Source organism: Panthera tigris, chromosome B2 (assembly GCF_018350195.1).
Source record: "Panthera tigris isolate Pti1 chromosome B2, P.tigris_Pti1_mat1.1, whole genome shotgun sequence".
NCBI classification, from domain to species: domain Eukaryota; kingdom Metazoa; phylum Chordata; class Mammalia; order Carnivora; family Felidae; genus Panthera; species Panthera tigris.
Window position 1 is genome coordinate 99,895,902 of NC_056664.1, and position 26,967 is coordinate 99,922,868.

The 26,967-nt window shown below is 46.1% G+C and overlaps 1 protein-coding gene and 1 long non-coding RNA gene across 15 annotated transcripts in view; both read right to left on the minus strand.

The window, feature by feature from the left end:
* Positions 1 to 4,094: 4,094 nt before the first annotated feature.
* LOC122238710 lies at positions 4,095 to 14,135 on the minus strand. Its single transcript, XR_006217812.1, has 3 exons — positions 11,512 to 14,135; positions 10,058 to 10,184; positions 4,095 to 6,656 (listed from the first exon to the last, which is right to left on the minus strand). It is a non-coding gene; the product is annotated as an uncharacterized LOC122238710 (long non-coding RNA).
* Positions 14,136 to 16,911: 2,776 nt separating this feature from the next.
* Positions 16,912 to 26,967, minus strand: part of FYN (FYN proto-oncogene, Src family tyrosine kinase) — a 214,454-nt gene continuing 204,398 nt past the window's right edge. For all 14 annotated transcript variants that reach the window (XM_042987006.1, XM_042987010.1, XM_042987016.1 and 11 more), the window contains one exon: positions 16,912 to 17,427. In XM_042987006.1, coding sequence (XP_042842940.1) covers positions 17,219 to 17,427 — 209 coding nt within the window. In that variant the 3' untranslated portion in view covers positions 16,912 to 17,218. The remainder of the gene's footprint in view (positions 17,428 to 26,967) is intronic.

Here is a 26,967-nt window from a genome sequence, read left to right on the forward strand (position 1 = left end):
AGTTAAGTGTCGGACTCTTTTTTTAAATTTTTTAAAAATTTTACTTATTTTTGATAGAGAGAGGCAGAGCACAAGTGGGGGAGGGGCAGAGAGAGAGGGAGACACAAAATCCAAAGCAGGCTCCAAGTTGGTACAGAGCCCAACACAGGGCTCAAACTCACAAACCACGAGATCACGACCTGAGCCAAAGTCAGACGCTTAATGGACTGAGCCACCCAGGGGCCCCGTGTCTGACTCTTGAACTTGGCTCATGTCATGATCTCATGGTTCGTGAGATGGAGGCCTGTGTCAGGCCCCACACTGACAACATGGAGCTTGCTTGGGATTCTCTCTCTCCTTTTCTCTCTGCCCCTCCCCACCCTCTCAAAAATAAATAAACATTTAAAAAAATAAGATGAATTGGCTTTTTCATATAGATTTGTAGTTCTTTATACATTCTGGGTATGAGTATTTCATAAAAAATAGATGTTGTAAATATCTGTTCCAAGTCTGTGACTTGCATATTCCCTTACTTAATGTTGTTTGTGATGAACATAAGTTCTTATTTTTAATAAATCCACAGTCATCACATTTTAATAGTTGAATCTTTTGAAGAAGTCCCTGCCTCCTCCAAGGTCATAAAGATATTCCACTATATATTCCTTTACAGAACTATTATTTTACCTTTCATGTTTAAGAATATGATCCACCCTCAAATTAATTTTTATGTATGGTGTACATGTGGAAGTTCATTTTTTTTACCACACGGATATGCAAACGATTCGGCACCATTATGTTGAAAAGATCATCCTTTTCCTATTAGATTGCAATGGTTCCTTTGTTGCAAATCAAATGGCTATGTACATGTATGAGTCTGTTTCTGGAGTCTTTATTCTATTCCACTGGTCTATTTATTTATCCTTGCCCCAATACCAATACCATTACTCTGTCTTATAGTTTTATAGTAAGTCTTCAAATCTGGTAGTAGAAGTCCTCCAACTTTGTAATTCTTGTCAAGATGGTTTTAGCTGTTGTAAGTCCTCTGGAGTTTCTTATAAAGTTTAGAATTTTGCCAATATCCATAAAATTGCTTTGCTGGGATTTTGCTTGGGATGGCCTTGACAGATCAATATAGAGAAAAGTGATATCTTCATGGATTAATTTTTTAAGTCCATGAAGATGGGATATCTCTTCTCAATTATTTAGTCCAAGTGAGAATAATTTGAGTAAAACTTAGCATTTTCAAATGTATAAGGATAAAGTTACCATATAACTTAGTAATTCACTCCTGGATACATACCCAAGAGAATTAAAAGCATGTCTACAAAAAAAGTTGTGCATGAATGTTCATAGCAGCATTATTTGCAATAGCTAAAAAGTAGAAACAACTCAAATGTCTATCCACTGATGAATGGATAAATAAAATGTGGTATATTCATACAATGGGATATTATATGGCAATAAACAAAAGTACCAATAGGGGTGCCTGGTTGGCTCAGGCAGAAGAGCATATGACTCTTGATCTTGGAGTTGTGAGTTCGAGCCCTACGTTGGGTATAGAGATTACTTAAATAAATAAACTTAAAAAAGTACTGGGTGGCTCAGTTGATTGAGTGTTCAACTTTTGATTTTAGCTCAGGTCATGATCTCAAGGTTGGAGTTTGAGCCCCATGGGCTCTGCTCTGACAGCTAAGAGGCTGCTTGGGATTCTCTCTCTCCCTCTCTCTCTCCCTCTCTCTCTCTCTGTCCCTCCCCTGCTTGTGTTCTCTCTCTCTCTCTCAAAATAAAAAAATTAAAAAAATTACTAATAAATGCTACAACATAGCTAGATGCTATGCTACAACAACCTAGAAAACATTATGCTAAGTGAAAGAAGCCAGTCACAAATGACCAAATATTGGGTCATTCCGTTTAAATACAATGTCCAGGGGCACCTGGGTGGCTCAGTTGGTTGAGCATCTGACTCTTGATCTCATCTCAGGTTTTGATCTCAGGGTTGTGAGTTCAAGTTGTGTGTGTGTCAGGCTCTGTGCTGGGCATGGAGCCTACGTAAAAAAAAAAAAATATATATATATATATATATATGTATGTATATATATATATATATACACACACACACACACACACACACACATACATATATATACACATACATATATATATGCATGTATATATGTACATATATATGTATATATGCGTGTGTGTGTGTGTGTATATATGTATTTTATATAAATAAAATACAATGTCCAGAATAGGCGAATCTATAGAGATAGAAAATAGATTAGTGGTTGCTGGGGACTAAGGGAATGGGAAGGGATTGGGGAAGTGCTGGCTGAAGGGGAATGGAGTTTCTTGTGGGGTAAGGAAAATGTTCTGAAACTGATTGTGGTGATGGTTATAAAACTGTGTAAATACATAAATAGCCATTAAATTGTACACTTTACATGAGTGAATTGTATGATATATGAATTATATCTCAATAAAGCTGTTTATAATTTTTTACAAAGTTATTTTGTCCATAATCTATTGGTGCTGGTCTAGACACATTCTAAAACACCTTATGTTTGCCACATGATAGTCATATTCTGAGGTCCTGGGGGTTAGGGCTTCAACATATGAATTTATGCCGTCAAAAAGAAAAATTGTAGGTATAGACCCCTGGTTCTCACCCCAGGATCAGAAGAGTCCTGCAATCCGCATTTAACTAAAGTTTCAGACCCTGTTCCCTCTGCTCCCTGAATCAGCAGGGAGCTCACAAGGAGGTAGCCAGCCAGGGTAAGAGCTTGACTAGCCTGGGCCTAAGACAAACTACAGGATTTCCCCAGTGAGTGGGAGGTAGAGGGCAACTTTGCCCAAAGGGTTTTCAGTTTTAAGAAACCCGAATGGAGATTGGAAACTAGCGTCACACAGCTTCTGGAGAAAGTCCTTGTTAACAGCAGGAACCCCCTCTACCCAGCTGTGCTTCTCCATCTCATCGTGCTTGCAGCCTCTGTGGCGGGTGGGGTGGCATATTTGAATCTCTGGAGGGTCAGGGGAGGCACATGAGATAGTTACATTCATCAAAAGTGGGCATCAGGAGAGTGAGGTAGGGCATCCCTTATACATGGCCAGTCCAGGCCGTTCTACATGGAGATATTCTCGTGAGAGGGACAAGGTAGGGAGTTTTCAGTGTGTTTTGTCTGTTTTTCATCAGTTTCATCCAAAAAAGCAGGGTTTCCCCCTGAAAGACAGCTCTTTGTGCCCTATAGGTTTGTGATCTTCTGGGACTCTGTGCTGGGGGTCAAGTTCGTCAAATCCAGTAGGGCGGTGACGCCTTCAAGTGCTGGAATTGAGGTCCATGCTGAGGCTCTGCCTTGCGGTCCCAAATCCAGTGGGAGAAGAGACGTGAGCTGGCAGCTTACCCCGGGGTGCTGGGACTCCAGTGTTCCTGCTTCCCAAACCTCAGGCCACCTTCACGACTGCTCCCAGGGCACTGACCACAGGCCGCTCAGCATTGTTGCAGCAGGGACGTGCTTTCTGCGGGGTCGAGTCAGGCCAGGCCCAGCTGGCCTGGCCTGGCCTGTTTGGTTGCTCTAAAAGCCCATGGCCCCACGGCTGGCACTGCCTGCTGTCCTGCCTGGAAGTAAGCACCCACAGCTGCACCCTGGGGCACTCTGGTCACCAGCCTTTGGTGTTCCTCTTTGCCAGCAGGGGCAGACCACGACAAGGTTGCTGGGGCTGCCCAGACCAGAGCTGAGGCAAGTGGGACTTAACAGGAGCCCAGAGAAGCATTTCATGAATCATCTGCCTGGGGTGGGGGTGGGGGGGCGCAGGTGAGAGGAGAAAAGGGCAGACACGTTCAGGGACACATTCCTGGGCCTCCTGCCTGAGAAAGCCTGATTTGGCAAGTCTGGGGAGGGGCCCAGAAACCTGCATTTTTTTTTTTTAACGTTTATTTATTTTTGAGACAGAGAGAGACAGAGCATGAACGGGGGAGGGGCAGAGAGAGAGGGAGACACAGAATCGGAAGCAGGCTCCAGGCTCCGAGCCATCAGCCCAGAGCCTGACGCGGGGCTCGAACTCACGGACCGTGAGATCATGACCTGAGCTGAAGTCGGATGCTTAACCGACTGAGCCACCCAGGCGCCCCCAGAAACCTGCATTTTAAAGGATTCTCTTAGGGGGCACGCACAGGCAGGTTTGGAAAGGGTGGTTTTAAGTTACCATGTTGGGCTTCGTGCAGAAAGCTTAGCAAGGGTCACAGGTCAGCGTGGAAAAGTAGACTTTGCTTCAGGTGTTGGGAACCTCCCTCCATTGGCTCAGGGGCAAGGGCTGGGCTCACCCCATAACCCAGAACCAAAACCCAGGCCCCAGGTACAGAGGGAGGCCTGGGGTGGGCAGGTCAGGCGGGGAGAAGCCTGGAGCTGAGAGGGTGGCCGAGAGCAAGCCCAGGGCTGAGGCAGGCTGAGGGCCCAGGAGGAGCTGCGGGGCCCACAGCTGTAGGAAAGATTGCCATGGGGAAATTCTCACTCGTTTGCAAAATGCAGCTATTATTTTGAACTGCCTGCAGGAGCAGCTGCTTTCTATTCTCAACATGGGTCCACAGGATCTTGAACCTTGGCGGACACGTGTCCCCCTGCGATGCAGAAACACCCTCTGCCAAAGCTGGGTGTGCCTGGGACTACAGCTAAGGGCAGGATCTGAAGCTTCCCAGTCAGCGGGGGAAGCTTCCGCTCCGTCAGGCTTCCAGATTTACTAGCCAGTTGCAACGGTTGGCGTGGGCGCTCGAGTTTTGGACACAAGCAGTCCCAACACTTACAGTAAAGAGGCGACAGACTTTCTGCCAAGCTAAAAGTTTCAGAAAGTTTTATATTACGGCACCCAATCCAGTGTTATGGTTCCAATCAATTCAGGAAATAAAATGTCTACAATTTATTTGGGTCTCTAAGACTCAGAACTCCTGGCCAAGAATGTGCCCTTTGATCTTCATCCCTTTAATCTGAAGCATTCCCTAAGTGCATTTCCATTTTAAGGAACAATGTCTTATACTGGCATGGTACTCTTGATTGAAAAAACTCAGATTTGTTTTAGGATTCCAACCCTTGGATTAAATTCAGTGTCGCATCCTAGTGCCTAACATGTGCCAAGTTTCTACCCTCCTTGAGCACAGAGGCAAGGAGGGAAACCCGGGGAGAAGTGTGCTTGAATGCCATAGAGACACTAGAAGTCAAGTGCAGGGAGTTCCTAGGACGGAGCTGTCGTGTGTGATGGGGGCACAGAGAAGGCTTCAGGAGGGGGGTGTTTGTGTTGGGCCTCAAAGGATGGAGAGGCTGCTAAGATGAGGGGAGAAGGCAAAAGAACATTCCAGCCCAGGGGAAAAGACTGGAGAAGTGCAGAGCATGCTTGGGAATCATAGGCCATTCAGGGTAGCCAGGAGTTAAAGGTAGGGGTTGTACAGGGGCAAAGGGAGAGATGGGGCTGGCAAAACAGTGGAGCTGGACTGCAGGGGCCCAGACTCCCTTGAATGAGCTCAAGAGACAAGATGGCGCAAGGCACAAGTTTGAGGGACCTCACAGAGATGGCGCTCAGGAAGGGAGCCTCCAGGTACGGGAGCAAGGAAAGAAGCTACTCCTAGTCATTCTGTCTCTAGTGGCCCAGGAGCTTCAGCCACTGGTTCCCTCTGCAGACTGTGGCCTCTGCTCCCCGAGAGGGCCAACCCAACCTGTAGGTCAACTGTCCGTCACCACAGCCAACTCGAAGGCAACTGTTTCATTGGCAAGTGGCCAGTCAGTGGATGGGTTTCTTCTGGTCAGGCATCTGCCTCTGGCATCATCAAGCCATTCTTGCTGGAGGAGGGGAGGGTCACATGGTAAACAGGTGACCTTCAATATAGGGGGTAGTGTGGGGTTATTTAAAGAAGGGTGTGGGCTGGGCAGGGCTTGCAAATGTGTCTTCTTCCACTAGTGAGGGTCAGTAGGAACCATCACATTTTTTGAGAGCACAACACAATAAAAGCTGTGATCTTACATTATTCTCCACCATGTGAAGGACAGACTGCAGATGAAAGGGAAGTTGTCTCCACACAGACCCGTCATCTGCCATGTACTAAGCCCTCCGTTCGGAGCCGTATGCACATTACTGTATTTCTAGTTTTCACAAGAGCCCATTTTTACTCATGAGGAAAATGAGGCAGAAAGTCTTGGAGATGTGAAGTCACTTGCCCAGAGTCACGCAGCTAGTAAGTGGTAGAATTATGATCTGAACGGAAAATTGGAGCAGACTTGAAATCCACACTTCGCCATCATACCAGGGCAGGCAGTCGGCCGGGACAGCCTCTGGTGGATGCCTGCAGGTGCCTTACGTCCCATGAGTCTACCCTGGATCCATTGTCTCCTGCGTATTTTCCATCTTTCCTCCTGGGTCTGCTATGTCTGGGAATGCTATCACCATCTCCCGAGTCAAAGCCAAATCTCCAAAGCCAAATCTCCCTAAAATCTGTTCCTTCTCTGTAAAAGAGAGATAATGGCACTATGCCCCCATAGGTGTGAGCACCCCGTAAGAATCGTCTCACTTACATTTCACAACCCAGCACAGAGTGTGGTGCTTGGCGTATCCACAACTGATGGACAGGGTGATTGGCTGAGCACAGGAGGATGGCCCGGAGTTTTCTGTCGAATGTAGCAGCTGGCGAACTCTTTCTGGAAAAGGCCAGGCATAAATATTTTCAGCTCTGGGAGTTGTACCGTCTCTGTCACAACTGCTCAACCTTGCCCTTGCAGGGAAAACACAGCCACAGACAAGGCATAAGTGAATGGGCAAGGCTGTGTTCCAAGACGATATTTAGACAAAAACAAAAAGGGGGCCGACTTGGCCCTAGCGTTGTAATTTACTGTCTCCTGGTCTTTATTTTGGTTCCTTCCATGAATGTGGGGCCATGTCTGTTTAGTTCATATATTTTTGCCCCAGGGTCTAGCCCAGTGCCTGGCACGTAGTAGATATTCCATAGATGATTGCTGAAGGAATGGTTCAGCGGCAGAAAGCAAGCAAGCAAGCAAGAACCAAAGACTGGCGGAGAAGGGACGGGAATTTGGAGATCCCCTGGCCGTGAGTTGGAGAAACAGGTTCAGTGTAAGAAACACAAATCATACTAAGGTTTCTAAGCAGAAAGGGATTTAGCGTGGAGAATTACAAACTTGTTAGAAGGGCTGGGGGGGCGGGGCAAGGCTCTATGTGGGACCTCCAGGGATGGCCCCCAGAATGTGTCAGAACTGATCTGCCAGGAGAGTGGCCACTGTGCTACAATCAGAAATGGCAGGACTTGAAAAGCTGCCACTGGAGCTATGACCTTAAGGACATGATAGCTGCAGCATAATGGTCAGAAAGTGATGGGCAGGAAGTGCCACAACCGTCACTACCCCCTCTGCCTGCGTGTTGGGATGTGGTGCCCAGCCATGGACACCTCTTCAGTTGACTCTTGATACTCTTGGACCTGGGGATCGGACATCAGTGGCTCCAAGACCTTGCTTTCCAGCAGGAAACAGCCAAAAGCTGCAGGAGATTGGCTTCTGCCTCATTCCTGCCTTCCACACTTCGTGCAAATATGTCTGACTGGTATAGCTTAGTTAACACTCGTGATGCTAATGGTAAGGCGGTCTGGAAAAGGTAGTTTTTGGTTTCCTCGACCGTGCAGCACCCGGAGGTATCCCAGGGAGATGTGGGGGTGGATCCATGCGATGTTTGGCACAACCTGTATTTTCCAGTGATCCCCTGCTGCAAAACAGACCATCCCAAACCTTGGCGGCTGAAAACCACAGTCATTTGTTTTGCTCAGAAATTTGAAATTGAGCAGGGCTTGGTGGGGGCAGCTTGTCTCTGCTCGATGCAGAGTGAGCTGGGGTTGTTCAACTGGTGGCTTAAAACAGGGGCTCCACCATGTGAGCAAGCCCACAAAAGCACCTGGGAGCCCAAGTGAAGAGGAAACAACCTTTACCAAGAGCCCCAGCTGAGCCCCTGGGCAGCAGCCACATCAACTTACCAGCCACGTATGGCCACTTTTCAGTGAAAGCAAGTCCTCCAGCCCTGTCTGCCACTGGGGGGTTGGGGGGTGGTGATGGTTGACCTAAATATAAGCCAAGTCCACCTGTCCCCAGCGTCCTGAACATTCAGATTTAGCAGCTTTCTATAGCTGAGGTTTCCTAAAAACCCGCCCAGTGTGCTTTGGGCTTTATCTACCCATCAGTACTGCTGCCTGGGGGCTCTTTGTCTCTTTCAGAAACTGCCCCTTGAGCAATCTGAGATCATGACGGAAACACTTAGATTTTGAAGTTGCAACCTGTCATAAAAAGGCAAGACTGACCTACTGGGGCTCTGATTTTTAGACAGGCTTCCAGGAGAGCTCAGGTGATTTCAACTCCAGGGTTGTCACATACAGTTAAGCCAGTTGTGTACTGCACAACTTTGGGAGGGGGCACCGTTTACATGATCTCTTGGCATATTTACTACAGTAGTCTTCTGGCAGAGGGCAGCAAAATGTCTTGAGGTAGGGTGGCCTTTTCTAATTTGCACAAAGGTAACTTATAGCTAGTGGCAGGAGGCATAGGAGCAAACCAGTGTCTAATAAATCTTGGGCCAGTGGCAGGTGTTGGTGGGAGAGAAGGGAGGAGTGGGGAATGGTATTGGGGATGAAGGTCCCTTTGGCTAACCACAATGGGCACCCAAGAACTAAGAAGTGTTGATATTTGTGGGGTTCAAGGTTCAGCCCTGTGGGGCCATCAGGGTTATCAAGGAGGCAAGGTAGGCCAAGAAGGCAAAGCAGACAGAATAAGCCACAGACTTGCCTGGAAAGGTGGAAATCTCAGGGCTGACTCTAATAAAGAAATGATGGCCCTTTGCAGAGAGATGGGGATAAAGAGCATGTGTAAATGTCTAAATAAAAATTCTATGGTTCTGGGCCCCTGAGTGGATCAGTCGGTTAGGCATCCAACTCTTGATTTCGGCTTAGGTCATGAGATCTCATGGTTCATGAGTTTGAGCCCTACATTGGGCTCTGTGCTGACAGTGTGGAGCCTGCTTGGGCTTCTCTCTCTCTCTCTCTCTCTCTCTCTCTCTGCCTCTCCCACACGCTCTCTCTGTCTCTTAACATAAATAAATAAACTTAAAAAAAATTCTGTGGTTCTTGTGGGGGTGCGGAGCGGGGATGGGAGGATGGGAGGCAGAGGGGAGGAGGGAAGAGGCACAGTGATGGCCACCAGAGTGCACCTGCTCGAGCGCAGGGCCTGCACCCCAACTGTCACCACTCTGGTTCTGAAAACCTCCATCAGTCGCTGACTAGCTATCATCATTCATAGCAACAGCACAGCTTCTGAATGGCTAGGGGGAATTACACGATGACTTTCTATTTCAAATACTGTAGATTGCAAAATCTTTATAGTTGGAACAATGTTCTCCATTTTGCGTCTGACTCCAAAGCAGAATCCCAGCCAAGCACAGCTTTTTGTTTTATCTGTTTATCTTCCAGGGTCTCCTTTGGCTGCGTGCATGTTGCTTTTGTTCTTGGCTTGCTGTTTTAAGTATAGCTTTGCTACATTTCCATTTTCTCTGCTATTAAAGACCAAGTACTTATTTGAATTAGAGCAGAAAAACACTGACGAGAGCGAAGGACCGCTTTCCCCTCTGAAACATGGTGAGGCCGCGGTTTAGTGATAGCTATGACAACGAAGGACGCCCCGCGCTTTCGCTTCGAGACCTTCAGGAACGTACAAACAAATATTTTCTGGAATTTGCAGGTGAAAGGAGGGAGGTGAAGTGGCTCACACAGGATCACGCTGATTACAGTCTGACTCCTCTCCCTTCCCAATTACCTCCGAAATTACGCACTGGTGAACAGTGCTGGAGCTGTTCGTGTTTTAAATCAAACTAAAGTCCACTGAAGTAGGAAAATTATGCATTTTACATAAATGATGTGGGCAAATTATTATTCAATTTTTTTTTAACAGGGTTTTTCCATCACTTTACTGTGCACACTGTAATATGGTTAATTTACCAGAAAGCATTGTTATTCATTCCCTAATTCTCGAGGCAACTGCTGCCATTTGCTTACCATTTCCTCACTGTTCCCTGGGAATTGACAGACCTTCCGGCTCCATTATGGGTGGTTTGGGTTCCTGAACGATCTCAGGAGGCTCCGCTTCCCCTGCGTCTTCCAGGGCTCATTCCTCGGGAGGAGTCTGAAAATGAAAGGATTCACATACCTGGGTTTAGTTTATGAGTGGCTTTAAGTCAATCCTTTTGTAAATGCATACCAAAAAGGAAAAAAAAAAAAGAGAAAGAAAAAGAAAAAAAAAAAAAGAAGATGAAATCTCTTGCTATTTGGTAATATTTCCCCACAGTATTACATGCACGGTTTTCATTAAAAAACACTATCTAATACCCATTTCACTCTCTCCTGCTTCTAATTAGCTACTCATTGATTATTACATTGCAAGCCCTTGATAATTAACTAAAGGAAAAAAAAAATTCTGAAACAACACACCCAGAAAACATCTCGCAACTGCTCATATATGTCTTCTTTCATGAGTTTACGTACTGCATGATGATTCAAGCAAAATAGCCTAATAAATGGAAGGAGAGGAAAGAATGACAATGGGTTCATAAATGGGCGAAAAACCCCTACTCATTGCTACTAAGAGAGGTGGGAAGGAGTTGTTACAAGCCTGTCCTGCAATTCTTTTATTCTCATACTCTGTAAATATATTTCAAACTACTGTACCACACCAGCTGGGACACTGGAGCCAGCAATCTGCCTAAAGCCTTTCTCTTTGTCCTTTTATGGTATTATCTTCAGTTAGCAGCTTAGTAATCAGAATAACTGATGTACCTATATAGTTTTTAGTGTGTGTGTGTGTGTGTGGGTGTGCGTGTGAGAGAGAGAGAGAGAGAGAGAGAGAGAAAGAGAGAGATTTAGATTTTCTCTGGTTTGGTTTTTCTTCATTTAAATGCATTTGCTGAGCACCTACTATATCTAAAGCACAAGCTAGCCCCTAATGGGGTCTGGGAATCAAAAGGAAACACATCTAAAGGCAAAAAACATGGGGTCTACCGTTAAACAATACATGATATATTTCTACTTGTCCTTTAAGATTGAGTTCAGACATCACCTCTTCCAGGAAGCCTTCCCTGCACCATTCTGGGCTGGACAGCACTCTTCTGCTACCATCTAGCAGAGACCTTATTATTTTTTTGCTCTTTTATTATTTTAATAAAATTTATTATTTATATTTTTAAAAAAATAAGCTCTACTCCCAACGTAGGGCTCAAACCTGAGATCAAGAGTCACACGCTCTACCACCTGAGCCGCAGAGTCACCCTGTAGAGAGCTTATTGTACGTATCTTTTATGGCTCTCCGTCCTCACTGGACTGGGAATATTAATTGTCTCTTTCTAGTGCTAAGCACAGGGTCTAGCCCATAAGAAGCATTCAACAAATGTTTGGAGAAGGAATGAATGTTAAGTCCTTGTATATATCCATAGTCATATCTACCATTATCCCACTACCTTGAACAGCCTTGGCAAAGGACTCTTCTCATCCCAGTTCTGGTTTCTTCCCCCTTGTCCAATGTCTCCATCCTGTTTCCTCCCATTTGCTGCCATCTTGGACCAGCAGGCTGACTTGACCAGACTTTTACTTCACGGTGGCTCTGGATGGTTTTCCTCTCACCACTATCAAACCCTCTTGTCTTCTGTCCCGTTCTCAATTAGGGGGCTGTTATTTACTGGGAGAGAAAAGGGAATCAGATAAGAGAATACATGTTAGTGGGGGTTAATGTTACCTCTCCCAAATACATAGTTTTTATGTTAATAACATAACATTTTATGGACAATATCTTCCTGCTGCAGGTCTCAAGCAGGGCCCAGGTGCTCCCTGGGTCATGCACAGGTATACCAGGAATCCTATAAGCCCGAGTCTGGTTAACAATGCACAACCTGAAGGTCTGGGAAAATAATTTCATGTGAAGATAAAAAATGGATATCTTAGGGAGAATGTCAAATTTTCATAAAAGTACAAAGTTAAAATGAGCCCCTGAGGGCCCCAGTCCCAGGGCATACAACTTTATTCCCATTAGTGTTGGGGTGAGTTCTGGGGAGAAGTTTGGGAAGCACTAATGGGGTTCACTTTAGGCTATACGCTGGATCTTTAAGTCGTATATTGAAGACTGGTGATCACACATTTGCAAGGGGGCAGGGCTAGCACCTTCGGCGGCTCACGGCAAATCCTGGTGTGCTCAGCACGGTCCTAGATCAGTGTGTCATTTGTAGGTCAGCCATTTGCCCCACTAGACGTCATCACCCACTTAGCCACCATCCATCTATCCAACATCTACCATCAGCTCATCAATGCTCTCTGTGCAGGGAGATGATGGTGGGCCGGCTAGGCGTTACTGTTCCCAAGGAGTTCACAGTCTGGCAGGGAAGATGCACGAAAAGAAGAGTCATATTATGAAGCACATCATTAGAAGAGTAGTAAGGATTCTGGAAAGGAGCACAGAGTTCTGTCTGCTGGGGGAGCAGTTGTTTCTCCCTGATCACATTCCCCTTAGAATAGTCCCAGCCAAGCTGGGAAAACACTTTTTTATTCTCAGTCCTCAGAATCTTAAAAATAAAGGCATATCTCCCCCCTGCCCCCCATGGGATTCTGAATATTTTGCATGTTCAAAAAGAATGAGGCATGATTTAGGAGTTTATTATGAAACATTTCTGAAAATATAGGTATATATAAATTATGAAGGTCTATTTGATATTTCAAAGATATTAAAGATAGATACACATTTTTCACTATTTTCTTCTCTTGCAGTTGTAATCTATTTTTGAGAATTAAATGAACATATATTATTGGCACTTTCTTGTTAAATCTGTACCCCACAATATCATTTTTAGAATAAAACATTTTTGAGCTTCCTTTCCCCTACCCCCAGATTATTTTTTTCTCTGCTTCCTTCTTTCCCCTTCTCCCTCCCTTTCTTCCTTCCAGCATATATTCTGGACAGCATAACCGAATCCCGACAGTATAGGATATAGTGGTAAGAAAGACAACAAAAGCCATCTAAACCTATTAAAATACATTTTGGGAACAAATCGACCAAACACCGTTTTATCCAAATATAACTTGTTAGGAAATGCCCATTCCGTCAAGTGAGGCTCTCTTGCCCTGTGCACTGATGCAGGAACAGATGACATCCTAAATGCAGGAGGTCTCTGTAGCTCTTCTCTGCATCCTGCTGAAAACCTTACCTTCTTTCAAGACTCCTGAAAGAACCATTCCAATTAGTGCAGTATACATTCTTAAGGTCCCATAGGAAATTTCAGGTAAAATTTTGCAGCTCCAATGCTACTAGAAAAATCCTCTGGTGCCAAGATTTAGCCACAGGAGGATTCCTGTCTTTCTCAAGGCAGGTAGACACCCTCTGGCACTTGTCAGAAAATCTTCAGTAGTGTGGCTGTATTTGAGGGTTTATGAATACCCTTAACTTTTCTTGGGGAACTGCCTGGCTCCCCATACACCTTTCTTTGCCACGACCAAGTCAGAGCCAAATGCATCATTAGCTTGGGTCTACACCCTGACACCCTAACACGCAGGAGGCCCCGCATCCACTCCTGGCTCGCTGGCCCTCCCAGCCCATCAGTGCACCGTGAACAAAGCATCGCAGAGAGCATGAGCTGCGGTGAGCGTGGCTGAACGGAACTCATTTTGTCACATTTACGGTGTCTGAGCTTTGTCAAGTTGCCTTCTCCAGTGGCTCTATTATTTGATTTTTAAGACAGTAAAAAGAAATAGTTCATTAGGAAGTCCCCCTCTGCAGTCCAGCAATGCCAGAAGCCAGCTCTCCCAAGGGAGCAGAGCGGGCGCTTCTTCACTACCAGGTTACTAAAGACAAAACACTTCACTGGCACTTGCTGCTAAGGTACCTTTTGAGACCCAGGCCTACCTCATTTCATTGCACTTCGTCGAAACCGTGTTTTTTTACAGACTGTTGGTCTGCAGCCACCCTGCATCGACCCAGTCTGTTGGTGCCATTCTTCCAACAGCATTTGCTTCAGACACACTTCACGTGTCTCTTGTCATTTTGGTAATTCTCGCTGGATTTCAAACTTTTTCATTATCATTCTATTCGTTATGATGATCTGTGATCAGTTATCACAGCTCACTGAAAGCTCAGATGATGATTAGCATTTTTTTAGTAAATAAAGTATTTTTAAATGAATTGTTTTACAATGCCATCGCCCATTTCATAGACTTGTATGGTGTAAACACAACTTTTATATGCGCTGGGAAGCCAAAACATTCGGCTTGCTTTAGTGAGAGGGTCTGGGGCCAGAACCTGCACCCTCTCTCTCTGAGGTAGGTATTTTTCGTTCTGAAAAAGAGAGCTTTCTGGTCAGTGGATTTAGTTTCCTCGCTCCAAACGTCTACAACTTGTGAGGGACAGAGGCTTCTTGGCATGTGTTGGGAATCGAGGTAGTTTCATTTGCCTGGACTGGTCTACCTCAGGAACATCTCCGGGTAGCACATTACTGTTAGGAAGAAGGAACCTGAAAACATCTCTGATTTCTCTGTATTCATAGCTACATTTTTACGTCTCCACCGCAACCCTACACAAGATGCTTCAGAGCAGTTCCAGTGTGCCACGCTGTGTCAGAGTGCCCTGGGGTCAACCCAATTCTCGAGCTTTGCTTCATAGGCGAGAATCCACGACAAACTCAACTGATGAATTAAAGGCTATACTTTGGTTTGAAGAAACTAAGTTTGTTTTCTAGAAGAATCTCTTTTCAAAGCAGGGTATATAACTTTTTCGTTTTTTTTTTTGTTTTTGTTTTTGTTTTGAATGACTGAATCAAAAACACACAACAATCCTCCAGAGAATATTTGCCAATTATCCAACCTAGTGGGACGTGAGGATTAAAAACAAAGTTGTCTTTAAAAATATCTCGGATGTGTTAATAAATTGCCCAGTAATGTGATGGTAATTGTAGAGATCTTTGAAATTTTATCAATTTAGCAACTGCATCAATACCAAAAACAATACCATAAAGACTTGATTGATTAGCCAGAAAATCCCTTTGTTTTATCCTTTTTTTTTAAATGTTGGAAACCCTTTCTAAATATAAAGATTATTTCAGCAAAAAAACTCTCCTTGTATAATCCCACGATAGCAGTGATCTTCGAATCACAGGGTCTTAGATCTGTAGGAACCAGCCGCAAATCTCATCCGACCCCTTCATTTCTGCATTCAGGACCCTAAACAGAGGTGCCAGATGGCTGTTCGAGGTCCCACAGTTGAATGAGCGCAGAGCCAGGCCTGGATAGTAGGTGCAGTCTATCCACTGCCCCTCCTACCACACCAGGTTGCTTCCCTGCTTAGCGACATGCTTACGGATGTAGAGGGCCACTGGGAAAGACATATACTGACTCTAGGGGAACAGTGCTTCTTCTTGAAATTGTCTTTCTCCTACAAGCGGGATACAGAAAATTCCAGTTAGCGAAAGTGTCTGGTAGATGAAAATATTAAAGAATGCTTAATCTTGCTCTAATGATCCTCTGAACTAGCTAGACAACAGCCTAACCCTTCTGGGGTGCGGGGCAGGGCAGGGGGAGAAGTCCCCACTCTTGGTGTTCTGAATGTTTCTGTCATTTGGAAATCATTGCACAATGGTTAAATTCACCAGGTAGCTCCTTGCCACCTGGCAGTGGGGCAGTGTCACTGTTCTAGCACCTTCCATGATTTAAACAAATGAACAAAAAAAAAATTCAAATGTAAAATGCTCTCTTTTTAATTACTAAATTAAGAAAGTTAAACAATTTAAAAATGTAAACTCACAAATAAATCATAACAAAAAAAAGGAATTAAGATTTCAGAGTTGCTACCCAGTATTAAAAACTTAATAGAAATAGGTTTTTTGATTTGTTGTTAAACATGTAATTCAAGGTTGGTACAAACAGCAACTAAAAATGTAGTACTTTTTTTTTTTTTTCCTTTTTTTCCTTTTTCTTTCTTTCTTTTTTTTTTTTTTTTTTTGGTGCATCCCCATGAAATGTAAAGTAGTGCATAGTTATTCCACCGGAGACTTCTTGGACATATAGAAAGTCATTTCATTAGCAGTACAGGATGTTTAAAACACTTATTTTACAATGGGAAATGTACAACACCCCCCCCACCCAAGTTTTAGTTGCATGAGAAAGTTTAGCAGGTTGCCAAGACTATAACGCTATGGGTTTTAGACCATTTAAATGTGGTTACAAGGTTTATTAAATAAAAAAAAAAAGTTTGAAACATTTCAGCATTCATATTTTTGTACAAGAAGTACGTGTGGTTATCCACCTTCCAGTTCCCCTGGTGCTATTGGCTGTTGGCTTGCTTAAACACGCTTTTAGGTTTCAAGACCAAATTGCAGTTAAGTCAAAGCAAATACTGGAAACAGAACTTGTGAATCCAGCTCTGGAGCTGCTTTTGAAAAGAATCAAAGTAACAGCCATCTACAGGTACAATCATGAACCAAAAAAGTGCAATCTAAATTAAAAAAAAAAAAGGATCATGCTTTGCAAAAGCCAGAAAGGATGCCACTGGTGTGCAGAGTAATACCAGGGCTTTTACGCAGATTTGGCAATAAAATCCTCACTCTGGGTCCCGAGGCTTTATGGCCCGGGTTGGCCATGGTCTCCACATTAGCACCCACGTGGTGTATGTACAGGGACAGATATATATATATTCATATTTATAAAAAAGAAAAAAAAAACAAACACCTGTCCTGATTGGTTTTTGTTAAAACATGAAAAAAAATTTTATTGTTTTAGACAAAGAGGCCACTTTTGGAAAATAATACTTTTTTTTTTAGTTGAATCAGGTGAAGACAGTTAAAATCACATAGGATTTGCATTTTAAAAAAAGGAAAGCACTAGGATTGTTGGCACTGGAGTAACTATTTACACTGAACAGAGGTTTGGCCTTTTACATAACATCAATACAATGCATTTTCCAAAGTCTGAGAAATAACAAGGTTCTGTCTCGTATGCTTCACAGAGGAGGTTCGGATTTGGGGACAAGTGTCATTAATGAGGGCCATGGAAGTTCGTCAGCTTCAGAGTCACATGCAATCTGATCCAGGACGGCTCTCGCTGCTCGAGCAGCAGCCGGCTACGGAACTGAAAGCTAATGGGGAGGGGGCGGGGAAGCCTCTTGGATAAGGCCTCTCTCTGCAGACCCAGGTCTCACAGGTTTTCACCAGGCTGGTACTGGGGCTCTGTGGCGGTGAAGTAGTCTTCCAGGAAGCCCTGCAAGTACTCGAAAGTGGGCCGCTCCTCCGGGTCCTTTTTCCAGCAGTGGATCATGAGCTCGTGGAGAGAGATGGGGCAGTCCTGCGGACAGGGCATCCTGTAGCCGCGCTCCACCTGCTCCAGCACCTCCCGGTTGTTCATGCCTGCAAGACAAGGCAGTGAGTGTGGGCCCTGCCGCTCCCCTTCCTTCGACTTTGAGCCTGCACGTGGTTCAAGGGGCACTGCTCCATTCAGAAATAAACAGGAAATGTGCAACTGCTACCGATGAATCTCAAAAGCATTGTGAGTGAAAGGAGCCAGACACAAAAGGCAACATACTGTATGATTCCGTTTCTGTGAAGTTCTAGTAAAAGCAAAGCTACAGTGACAGAAAGCAGATCGGTGGTCGCCAGGGGTAAGGGGAGGAGAACGTCTGCACAGGGGCTGCAGGGCACACTGAGGGGTGATGGGAACCTTCGGTTTCAGGGCTCAGCAATCAACGGCTGTAAAGGCCAGATAGCAAATGTTTGAGGCTTAGTGGGCTGCATACGATCTCTGCCGCAGATTATTTTTCTTAATAGCCCTTTAAAGACACACGAAAGAAAAAACAGGTGGGAGTTGGATTTGGCCCACAGACCATAACCTGCCAACTCCTGTTCTAGATCTCGTATATGGCGGTGTGACTAGTTCATGTCTGTCAAAACTCATTGTGCTCCTAAAATGGTTGAATTCTATTGTTTGTAAATTACAATTCTGTGAAACTGATAAAAAATATGAATGAAGCAGGCAAAGAAACAGAAATCCATGGAATGAAACATACACTGTCCATGTTGATAGCATCTAGAAGCTCCACTTACAAACTTCATAAGTTCGTTTTGCTTGTGCCCGGGCAAGCTTCTGGTGCCCCCCCGCCCCCCCAGCCCGCACCCCCAGCTGAGATCTGCCATCATGTCGGCAAGGCTGGGTACCATCTGGCCCAGCGACCCCGAGGTGCCCTGGGGTTTGGTGACTTTCATGGGGAGACAGGGCGCCTCCGGGGGCTGTGTTTACTGATGACCTTGGACAGGCCATCTATCATTTGAGACCTCTGTGACCCTCTGGGGGAACTGCCTAATGTTGCGAGCTCAGGCTGCACAAACAGGAGACAGTCGGGGAGACTGCTAACCCTTCTGGAGGACGCAGCCTCCCTGCACGTTGGCCTTCCTGACAAGAGCAGGAAATACCATACGTGGGGTGAGGGGAGCGCCCTGACCCTACTCCAATCACTGCCAGACACTATCCTCTACTTTTCCTTCCTTTTCCTGCCATATCGCATTCTGCCATCGCCTGCCAAGCACTTGTATGTTTTGGCTGCTCCCTTGGCCCCAAGTCTAATTTGGAATCCTTTCCAACCTCTGACCTGGTTTGTTTGTTTGTTTGTTTTAAACAAAATATGGTTTCAAGCCATGCAGAAACCGAGATTTTTTTCCCCTATCTCAGGGATACAACGAGAAGACCATAGCATATACACGAAGCAGTTTCCTTTAATTCTGGAGGAGCTGGGCCCAGGGCGTAACCTTGTCCTGACTTCTGGGGTCTGTTGCCATTCTTCTTGTTTTGTTGTTACTTTTGGACCTGGGTTTATCCTGTGGCCACCAGCCATGACCCCGTCAGTCACATGCCTGTACAAGCCCTTTTAGGATGCTTTCTTATTCTCTGCCACTGTAACTTCTTGTGATAAAATCCATATATTATTCCTGCTGTGTTGAAATAGGCTTTCAATTTAATTATTCTCGCATAACCTTGCTCATGTTTTGGGAGTGACGCCCCGTTTAGTGCGAGAGGTTTAATGAACCAATGTGGGCCCCCTGCCTCCATGCCATGCCTGATTTCACAGGTGCCCTCTTCAGTTGGGTGTTCGGTCAGCTCTGTGGCTAATTAGCTTAAATCCTCCTCCAACTGCTGAAAACTCATTTTGAAAACTCGGGATGGGGTGAGGAGCTGGAAGCAAGGGGGAAAAACATGATGCTGCCAGGAGAACGTCCTGCAGACCTCTGGACAAATGGAGTGAGGGGCAGGGGACAGCATTTCCTTATCCACTGTCCCTAAATCCCACAGGATCTGCAAACCAAAAGTGCTGGTAATTCACTTGGCAGCACAACTGATCTGAACTGACCTCATTCTGGCCATAAAACCTGAGGCTATTTACTATTTTTGTTGATTCATACACCCTGCTACAGAAATAAGAATGTATTTGAGTACGGACTTCTGCTTCAGACTCTCCTGGGATGTTATATAATGAATGGTCCATGCACTGTATGCATGTTCTTTAAAAAAAAAAAAAAAAAAAAGTCTGACTCTGAAGCACATATGGGCCCGAGAGCTGTGGCTGGGAGCCTCTGGCCCGAGCGGTGGCAGCAAGAACAAGTACATCCCAGGCCAGAAAGGCGAGGGAGAGAGGGTAATCTCTTGTGAGGACTGGCATTCTCTAAAGCCTCTGCTCTGTGTTTTACTACAGTCCTTGGTTTCATAATCTCTCAGAAGCCATATGACCCAAACCTGCAGAAATGCCCCCTTGTCTCTGCCCCTGCCAGGAGCCTGTAGGAACTGGGAGGAAAGACAGGCAGAAGGTCTGAACATCAGAAGGCCTGACAGGCCCCTTCCGGAGATGGTTTCCCCACCCCACCCCCCCGCCCCCAAACGCCTTCTAATGCTTTATTCTGGCATCGAGACTGTCCAAAATGGCACCACAGAGTTTAATTAATCATTCTCCGATTGCTCTGTGGGGTTTAGGTCAGTAAATGTTTCATTTCATTAAAAAACAAACTACTCAAATGGAAAGATTTCATGTATTTCTTTAAACTCTTAATCCAATCTCTGCCAATGGAAAGTTTAATTGGCCACTTGGGTCAGGCCTATTTTTCCAGCGCTCAGCCCAAGTCCCAGACACAGCAGATAGAATAACTTGACCCGGGGCGCCTGGGTGGCTCAGTCGGTTAAGCATCCGACTTCAGCTCAGGTCACGATCTCGTGGTCCGTGAGTTTGAGCCCCACGTCGAGCTCTGGGCTGATGGCTCAGAGCCTGGAGCCTGCTTCCAATTCTGTGTGTGTGTCTCTCTCTCTGCCCCTCCCCCGTTCATGCTCTGTCTCTCTCTGTCTCAAAAATAAATAAACGTTAAAAAAAAAAAAAAAAAAAAAAAGAATAACTTGACCCTATACCTGTAGCATCCCCCGAGACAGCCTGCTTCCTGGGCGGCTGTAGCCAGGGGGACCCACGTAGGCCACCAGCAGGCCCATGCCGGCAGTCACGTGCCTGCTCCTTGTCTTGCTTCTCCTCTTTCTTCTCTTCTCATGCCTCCTCTCCCTGGGCCTCTCAGAGCTCAGGGACCATATGTAACCAATTCCACACACTGGGCCAAAGCGAAACATACCAATGACAGCTTTGCCAGAAAAGCGGTAAACAAGATAATACACCGGCTGGTGACGACAGCGTGAGCGGGATCGGCTCTTTTCCAACAGTCCGTAAGCCAGAGCCCACACGGCTGACCTGCGGACGGCACCTTCACAACCCTGCACAATCGAGAGCTTGCCCGCCAAGCAAGGCTTAGGCTAGTTTTTACTATACAAACAACTGCCGGATTAAGGGGGTTCATATTGAAAAGAATAGTTTCCTCAGCAATAAGAATAATTTTGAAAAATCATTTCAAGAATTTGTTTCTCTTTTTTCTCCCTTTTTAGTGGGGAGAATGCTAGCAGAGAAAGAGAAAAGACAGAAGCTTTAAAACATGGCATACGGGCATGTTTTAGGGAAATGCGGTCATCAACAGTTTGGGCCTCCGCGTTTCCTGGTAGGGGCTGCAATACAGACCCTTTTTCAGTGGGAGGGTGGCCTCCACCACCAGTCGTGGCTGACTGTGGGAGGTGTCATATTCACAAAGCAAAGCTGGGTGTGTGCCCTGCTTCCCAACCTCCACATCGGAGGAGGTCCTAGGGGCTGGGGCCTCAACCCCGTCGTCTTCTGACCCCGCCGTGCGGCCCCTGTCCTCTCACGGCGTGGGAAAATGGGCCACTCACGGCCACCCTCACAGGGTACTGCTTAATGGTCCTCAGTCCACGGAAACCTGTGGGGCCTGCTGGCTGTCCCAGGGTTTGCTTTCAGATTCCTCTTCCCCAGATCCTCCGCTGGGCCTCCTGTCACCACGGATTTCGGGCTTGCCCGGACATGGTCAAGGAGAGAGCATTGTTTCCAGTCGGTCTGCCCAAAGCACTACAGCTGAGACTCTGCAGCCAAGTGGACTGTACTCACTTCCTGTTGTTAGGACTAGATTGTCCTTTCTAAATCATTTTGCTGGCTTCCTCCTGATTTCTGAATTAGGGTCAAGCTTCCAACTCTCACTATCGATTTTCCTGTGTGTGTGTGTGTGTGTGTGTGTGTGTGTGTGTGTTTTCTTTCCCTTTGCTCTTTGTTGTCTTTCTCCCTCCTCTTCTTTTAAACTTTCCTATTCTTCTCCTCTAAGCTACATATTAACTCAGTAGAGCCTCCCTTCCTTCTTTTCTTTTAGGTTCTTTAGAGAAGGAAAAAAAAAACCAACCCTCATTTTCACTGGCGGAGCCGCTGCACTACTTCTGACTCTGTATCCTCTCACGGGGTCTCTCAGCAGATGACCTGACCTCCCCCGGCCTCAGTTTCTTCATTTGTCAACAAAATTGTCAACATTTGTCAACTGTGCTCTTAGCTGTTTGAAAAAAAGACAAAAAACGGTCTTCTATGACAGAAGACGGTTTTGCTTTACGGCTTCCCATTTGTGCAGCCTCCTAATACGGATCTCGGAGGGGCTGTCTCTGCACCATCAGGGATTTTCCCTGTTACCGGATCAAGGCTGCATCTGGATTTGACCATGGGTTGCAGGAACCTGGATTTTTGTGCCATGGAAAAATTAAGCACTTTAACAATGGGCATGATGTTAGGTTATCAGACATCAAGATTACTTTTGCAAACTGAGCTTTTCATTCAAAGGACATTATGTTCTATTGTGCATAAGGCTTTCGTCAGAGGCTCCCCCTTGCTTCTCTGCATAAACCCTGTAAAAATCTCCTTCTGTTTACTCGTCTGTGTCTGTTGAGCAGTGCTGTGCTAATGCCAGGGGAAGGAGAGCTATGCTAATGGTGCTTGCTCAGCACGAGCCTGTGCTACCAGACCGTCACGTGCTCTAGTTGTCTTACTGGGCGACAATCAGGATGTGTCACGTCAGGTCTGGTGAAGGATCAAAGTACAAATTTAGGGCAGACAGATGCTGATCAAAGAGCATAATAAAAATAAAGGAGTGACATTGAGAAGGCACAATAATGAGTGGTTTTGTTTCTCTTGCCCCATTTTTACCAGATACCCTCAGGGCAGCTGCTTTTATTATTTATTTATTTAATTTTTAAAAAATGTTTATTTTTGAGACAGAGACAGAGACAGAGACAGAGAGAGAGAGAGAGAGAGAGAGAGACAGACAGACAGACAGCAAGCACAAGCGGGGGAGGGGCAGAGAGAGACAGGGGGAAAGAGGATCTGAAGTGAGCTCCACGCTGACAGCAGAGAGCCCAACGTGGGAATTACATTCAATGAACCTGAGATCATGACCTGAGCTGAAGTCAGGCACTTAACTGACTGAGTCCCCCAGGCGCCCAGGGCAGCTGTTTTTATTAAGTCTGCTATATTAGTAAATACAGAAGTGACAGCTACTCAGGTGCCATGATACACAATTTTAAAGTTGACCACGCAGTGCTGAGAAGAACTCTTTTGTCCCAGAAAAGAAGTGAGGAAGGGGGTGAGGGTGTCCATTGGGAAGGCCATGGAAACACAGCTGAAATGAAGGGCAGCAGAATGCAGGGCTCAGGAATGGAAAGTTCCTCTCCGGCTGCCCTCTCCACCTGCATTTTCCTCCCCTCCTTTCTTCCCTCGCCAGCCACACTGGCTGAGAGAAATCTTGTAAGGATAGGTGGCCACATGACTCCTGGGCATCCAGGCAGGATTCCCTCTCTGGGGGAACGTCATGAGCTGAAAGGAGAAGCCCTGGGGACTGTGGATGGGTGTGGAGAGGGCAGAGGGCAAAGCACCCCTGGCTGACAGTTTTCATTCTGCTTCCCATTTTCCTGCTGGAAAGTCTAATCACTTCCTACCCCAAGAAAAATCTGCTCTGTCGGCATGCTGAGCACAGCAGGAACAGTAAGAGTGCAGGTGATGAAAATGGGCTGCTGAACACAGAGGAATGTATGTCTACGATTCAGGGCATCTGAGTGGGGCAGAGGGAGGAGAAGGGCAGGATTTCTAATTCTCTAAGGAAGGTGGCTTCTAGTTTCACTAATTTCCTTCACCTCTTCGAGCCATTGTCAGGTGACTGGATATATTCATGAAAGCCAGGCAGCTGTCACTTATTTAAAAGACTTGAAAGTGCTTCAAATGCACGGACAAATGTGATGTGCTTAAGAAAATGACCCTGCTTTGCTAGATGCTGCCAAAGGCACAAAGCAGGTGTTCAGTTGAGAGCCAGGGCACAGGATGGCCAGAACATTCTGCCTAGAACAGGGTGGAACATGGTGTTTCAACTGACCACAGTGTCCATTTCCCAGAACAACTCTGAGGACAGAGATTATCTCGTGGCTGGGACAATACATGCTATATTTACGTGTGGAGATGATGGAATAGAGTTGAAGGCTTTAAAGGTTCTCAGCCAAACTAAAAAATCTTGTTTCAAAAACCTCATAGGCATAATCTGTTTTTTGGTTTTTTTTTGCTATCCCAACTATCCGTCCATCAATCCATCCATTGAAACATCCAGCCATCTATCCATCGATCAATCAATCCATTCATCCATCGCTCCACATGCTTACACTTATTGAGAGTCTACTATGGGGAGACACTGCTGAGCACTGGCAACATATAAAGGAGCTCCTGTCCCTTGGCAGCTCAGAGCTGCTGTGAAATACAGACACACGGTCAGGGACTTTGACAGAGATGTACCAGGCATCATGGAAGTGAGCACAAGGGGCGAGCCGCTTGGTATGGACACGAAGAAAGCTACACGGAGGAGGTGATGGCTGGGCTGGGCTTTGAAGGATTCTGAGGCAGGCAGTGAAGCCGAGAGAGCGACTCACAGGTCAGAGGGAAGGGCTGGGGGTGGCGAGAGAGAACTCAGGTCAGATCACGTCACTCCTGCTCAAGCCCTTCAGTGACTCCCCATCTCACTAACGGTGAAAGTTAAAGTCCTACTAAGCACCTAGGAAGGCCCCATCTGATCTACCTGGGGGCCTCTCAGAACTCCTGTTCCCTCAGCTCCAGCCGCACTGGCCTCCTGTTTTCAGGGCCTCGCTGTCTCTGGGATCCTCTGAAGAAAGACTCCCTGCCACACAGCTACCTGGCTAGCCTTGCTTCTTTCCAGGCCTTTCCTCAGATGCCACCCTCCACCCCCTTCCCCGCTTTATTTTTCTCCATGCTTATTACCACCCAGCCAATACCGAACATAGTCAGCTTATTATCTTGGTTCATTGTCTGTCTCTTCCAAGAAGAATAAACACTCGTGAGGGCACGAGTTTCTGTCTGTAGGCTGAGTGCTATACTCCTGGTGTGTGAACAGTTCCTGGCATACAGTAGGTGCTCAATAAATATTAAGCATGTGGAGCATGTGGAATGACTCCGGGAGATTTTTTATTCCCCCTCAAGGAAAGGGTTATTAAGGACTATGCAAAGCTAAGTCTTCTGGAGTTTCTCTGGAAGGTGAAGGGAAGCCACAGACATTTTTAACTGGGAGAGTAAGATAACCGGGTCTCTGTTTTCTAGGATAACAACCTGGTGGTGACAGTGACAGAATGGGTGGAGGGGAGGAGAAACTGAAGCGGAAGTCCCACGAAGAGGTCACTGCAGAGTGGATGACAGCCTGACACAGGGCAGTGGAGGCAGAGAGGAAAAGGAGGAGGTGAGCGAGGTTTTGAAGGTGACATGACGGCTTAAAATGCGGAACTCTGATTTTATGCATCAACCCCAGAAAACTCCTTTTACGTGCGTGTTTTCATTTCTCACATAAACAACCCCATCGGTACAAAATCCATTCTAATCTTGACGCAAAGAATGGTTCTGCACCTTGGCTCACAGAAAAGCAAGTTATACTGCTGGGCCTAGAATGCGTTCAGGTCAGGCTGCTCCCAGGGAACCTGTAAAACTGAGTGGTTCTTTGCAACCGTGTGCATCTCTGTGGCAAATCTCGGAAGCAATCTTTGTCTGGGAGGGTGGTGTGTGTGACTCCTGTCTGCTACCTCCCTGTTAATCTAGCGTCACACTTCCGTATTTTTTCCTTTGGCTCCAAGGCTGTCATTCAGTTTGAGATTGTCCTTTTAATCCATTCCTTTTTCAGAACCAGCTAACCAACCAGGCGGCCCATGTTTCATTGTCTCCTCAACCCTTCTGCTCTTCATGGGGTCACCCCTCACATACTCCATTCTAAACTTCTTCTCTGATTCTCCCTTCTGGAACTTCTCTCGTGCTGGGCAAATATGCCTGGCAAGCTTTATGAGCCCACGGAGAAGTCATCTCCCCTCCCTTGACCTCATCCTCGTCGTGCAGCCAAAGTACCTTTTCTCTGTGTGAAGGTGACAGAAGGTCATTCTCAGGTGTGAAAGAATTCAGGAAAATACCGCCACCTACCGTTCTTGCAAAAGGAATTACTTAAAAATATACCGTAGCCAACTGCAAAATTTCTACATTGCGATGTCGGCACGAGGGACAGGCACTGGGACTCTATCCTCGGGTACCACCGACAGACACGAGGTTTCGGTGCGGCAGAGAAGCCATGCCTTGGCACACATTGACTCGGCCACGCCAACACCGAGGATGTGGACAGGAAGGTCCTTCCTTGCACAGTGACATCTGGATGAAGCTTAATGATGCTGTGCCTTAGGAACTGTTATCCTTCATTAAGGTAATAATCCTGTAATTGGAATTCCTCTGTAAAAGCCTCTCCCTCAAGAAGGGTTTACTGTAAGATACAGAAGTCCAATTAAATAGGATTATAACTACGTTAAAAAACAACAACAAGAAAAACACCCAAGAAGCATCCATGGCTAGGAACGGGCCTGGGAACACTCTTCTGTGGCTGTTTGTGGGCGAGGGGCAGCTCAGGCCACTCGCCTGCTGACAAAGCTCCCCTGGCCACTGCTGCCGACCAGCCAGGCCCCAGAGCCTCCCCGTGGTAGCACGTGAGGCCCTCGCCACGGGCCTTTCCAGCCACACTTCCAGGCTTCACGTCATGGCCCTCAAATTCCTTATTCCTGCAGCTCCTTGAACAAGCACCGTTGTCCCAGGCTTTGCTGCCTTCCCGCATGCTGGTCCTTGTCTGGAACCTTCTTCCCTCTTCCTTGACTTGAGGAGGAGGCCCTACTTGCTTCCTTCTCCATGAAGCTTCCCAGACAGAACCTGTCCTCTTACCCTCACAGACTCGGGGCAGCTCTCCAAGCCTTCCACACGTCAGCAGCTGCTCATAGTACAGAACTATGCATAATAAAGTACACAGTTCTCGTTTCAAACTCCTTTGCCACCCTCACAGGATTCTGAGGAAAAGGTCCCTCTGTAGATACCTGAATCAGGTGCCCCTGACCCCACTATCAGAATTAAGACTCGAGGCCCACAGGGAGTAAATCCAAGTAATCCACTCCTTGAGGATCATTTCCTCTAATAATAGATAAGT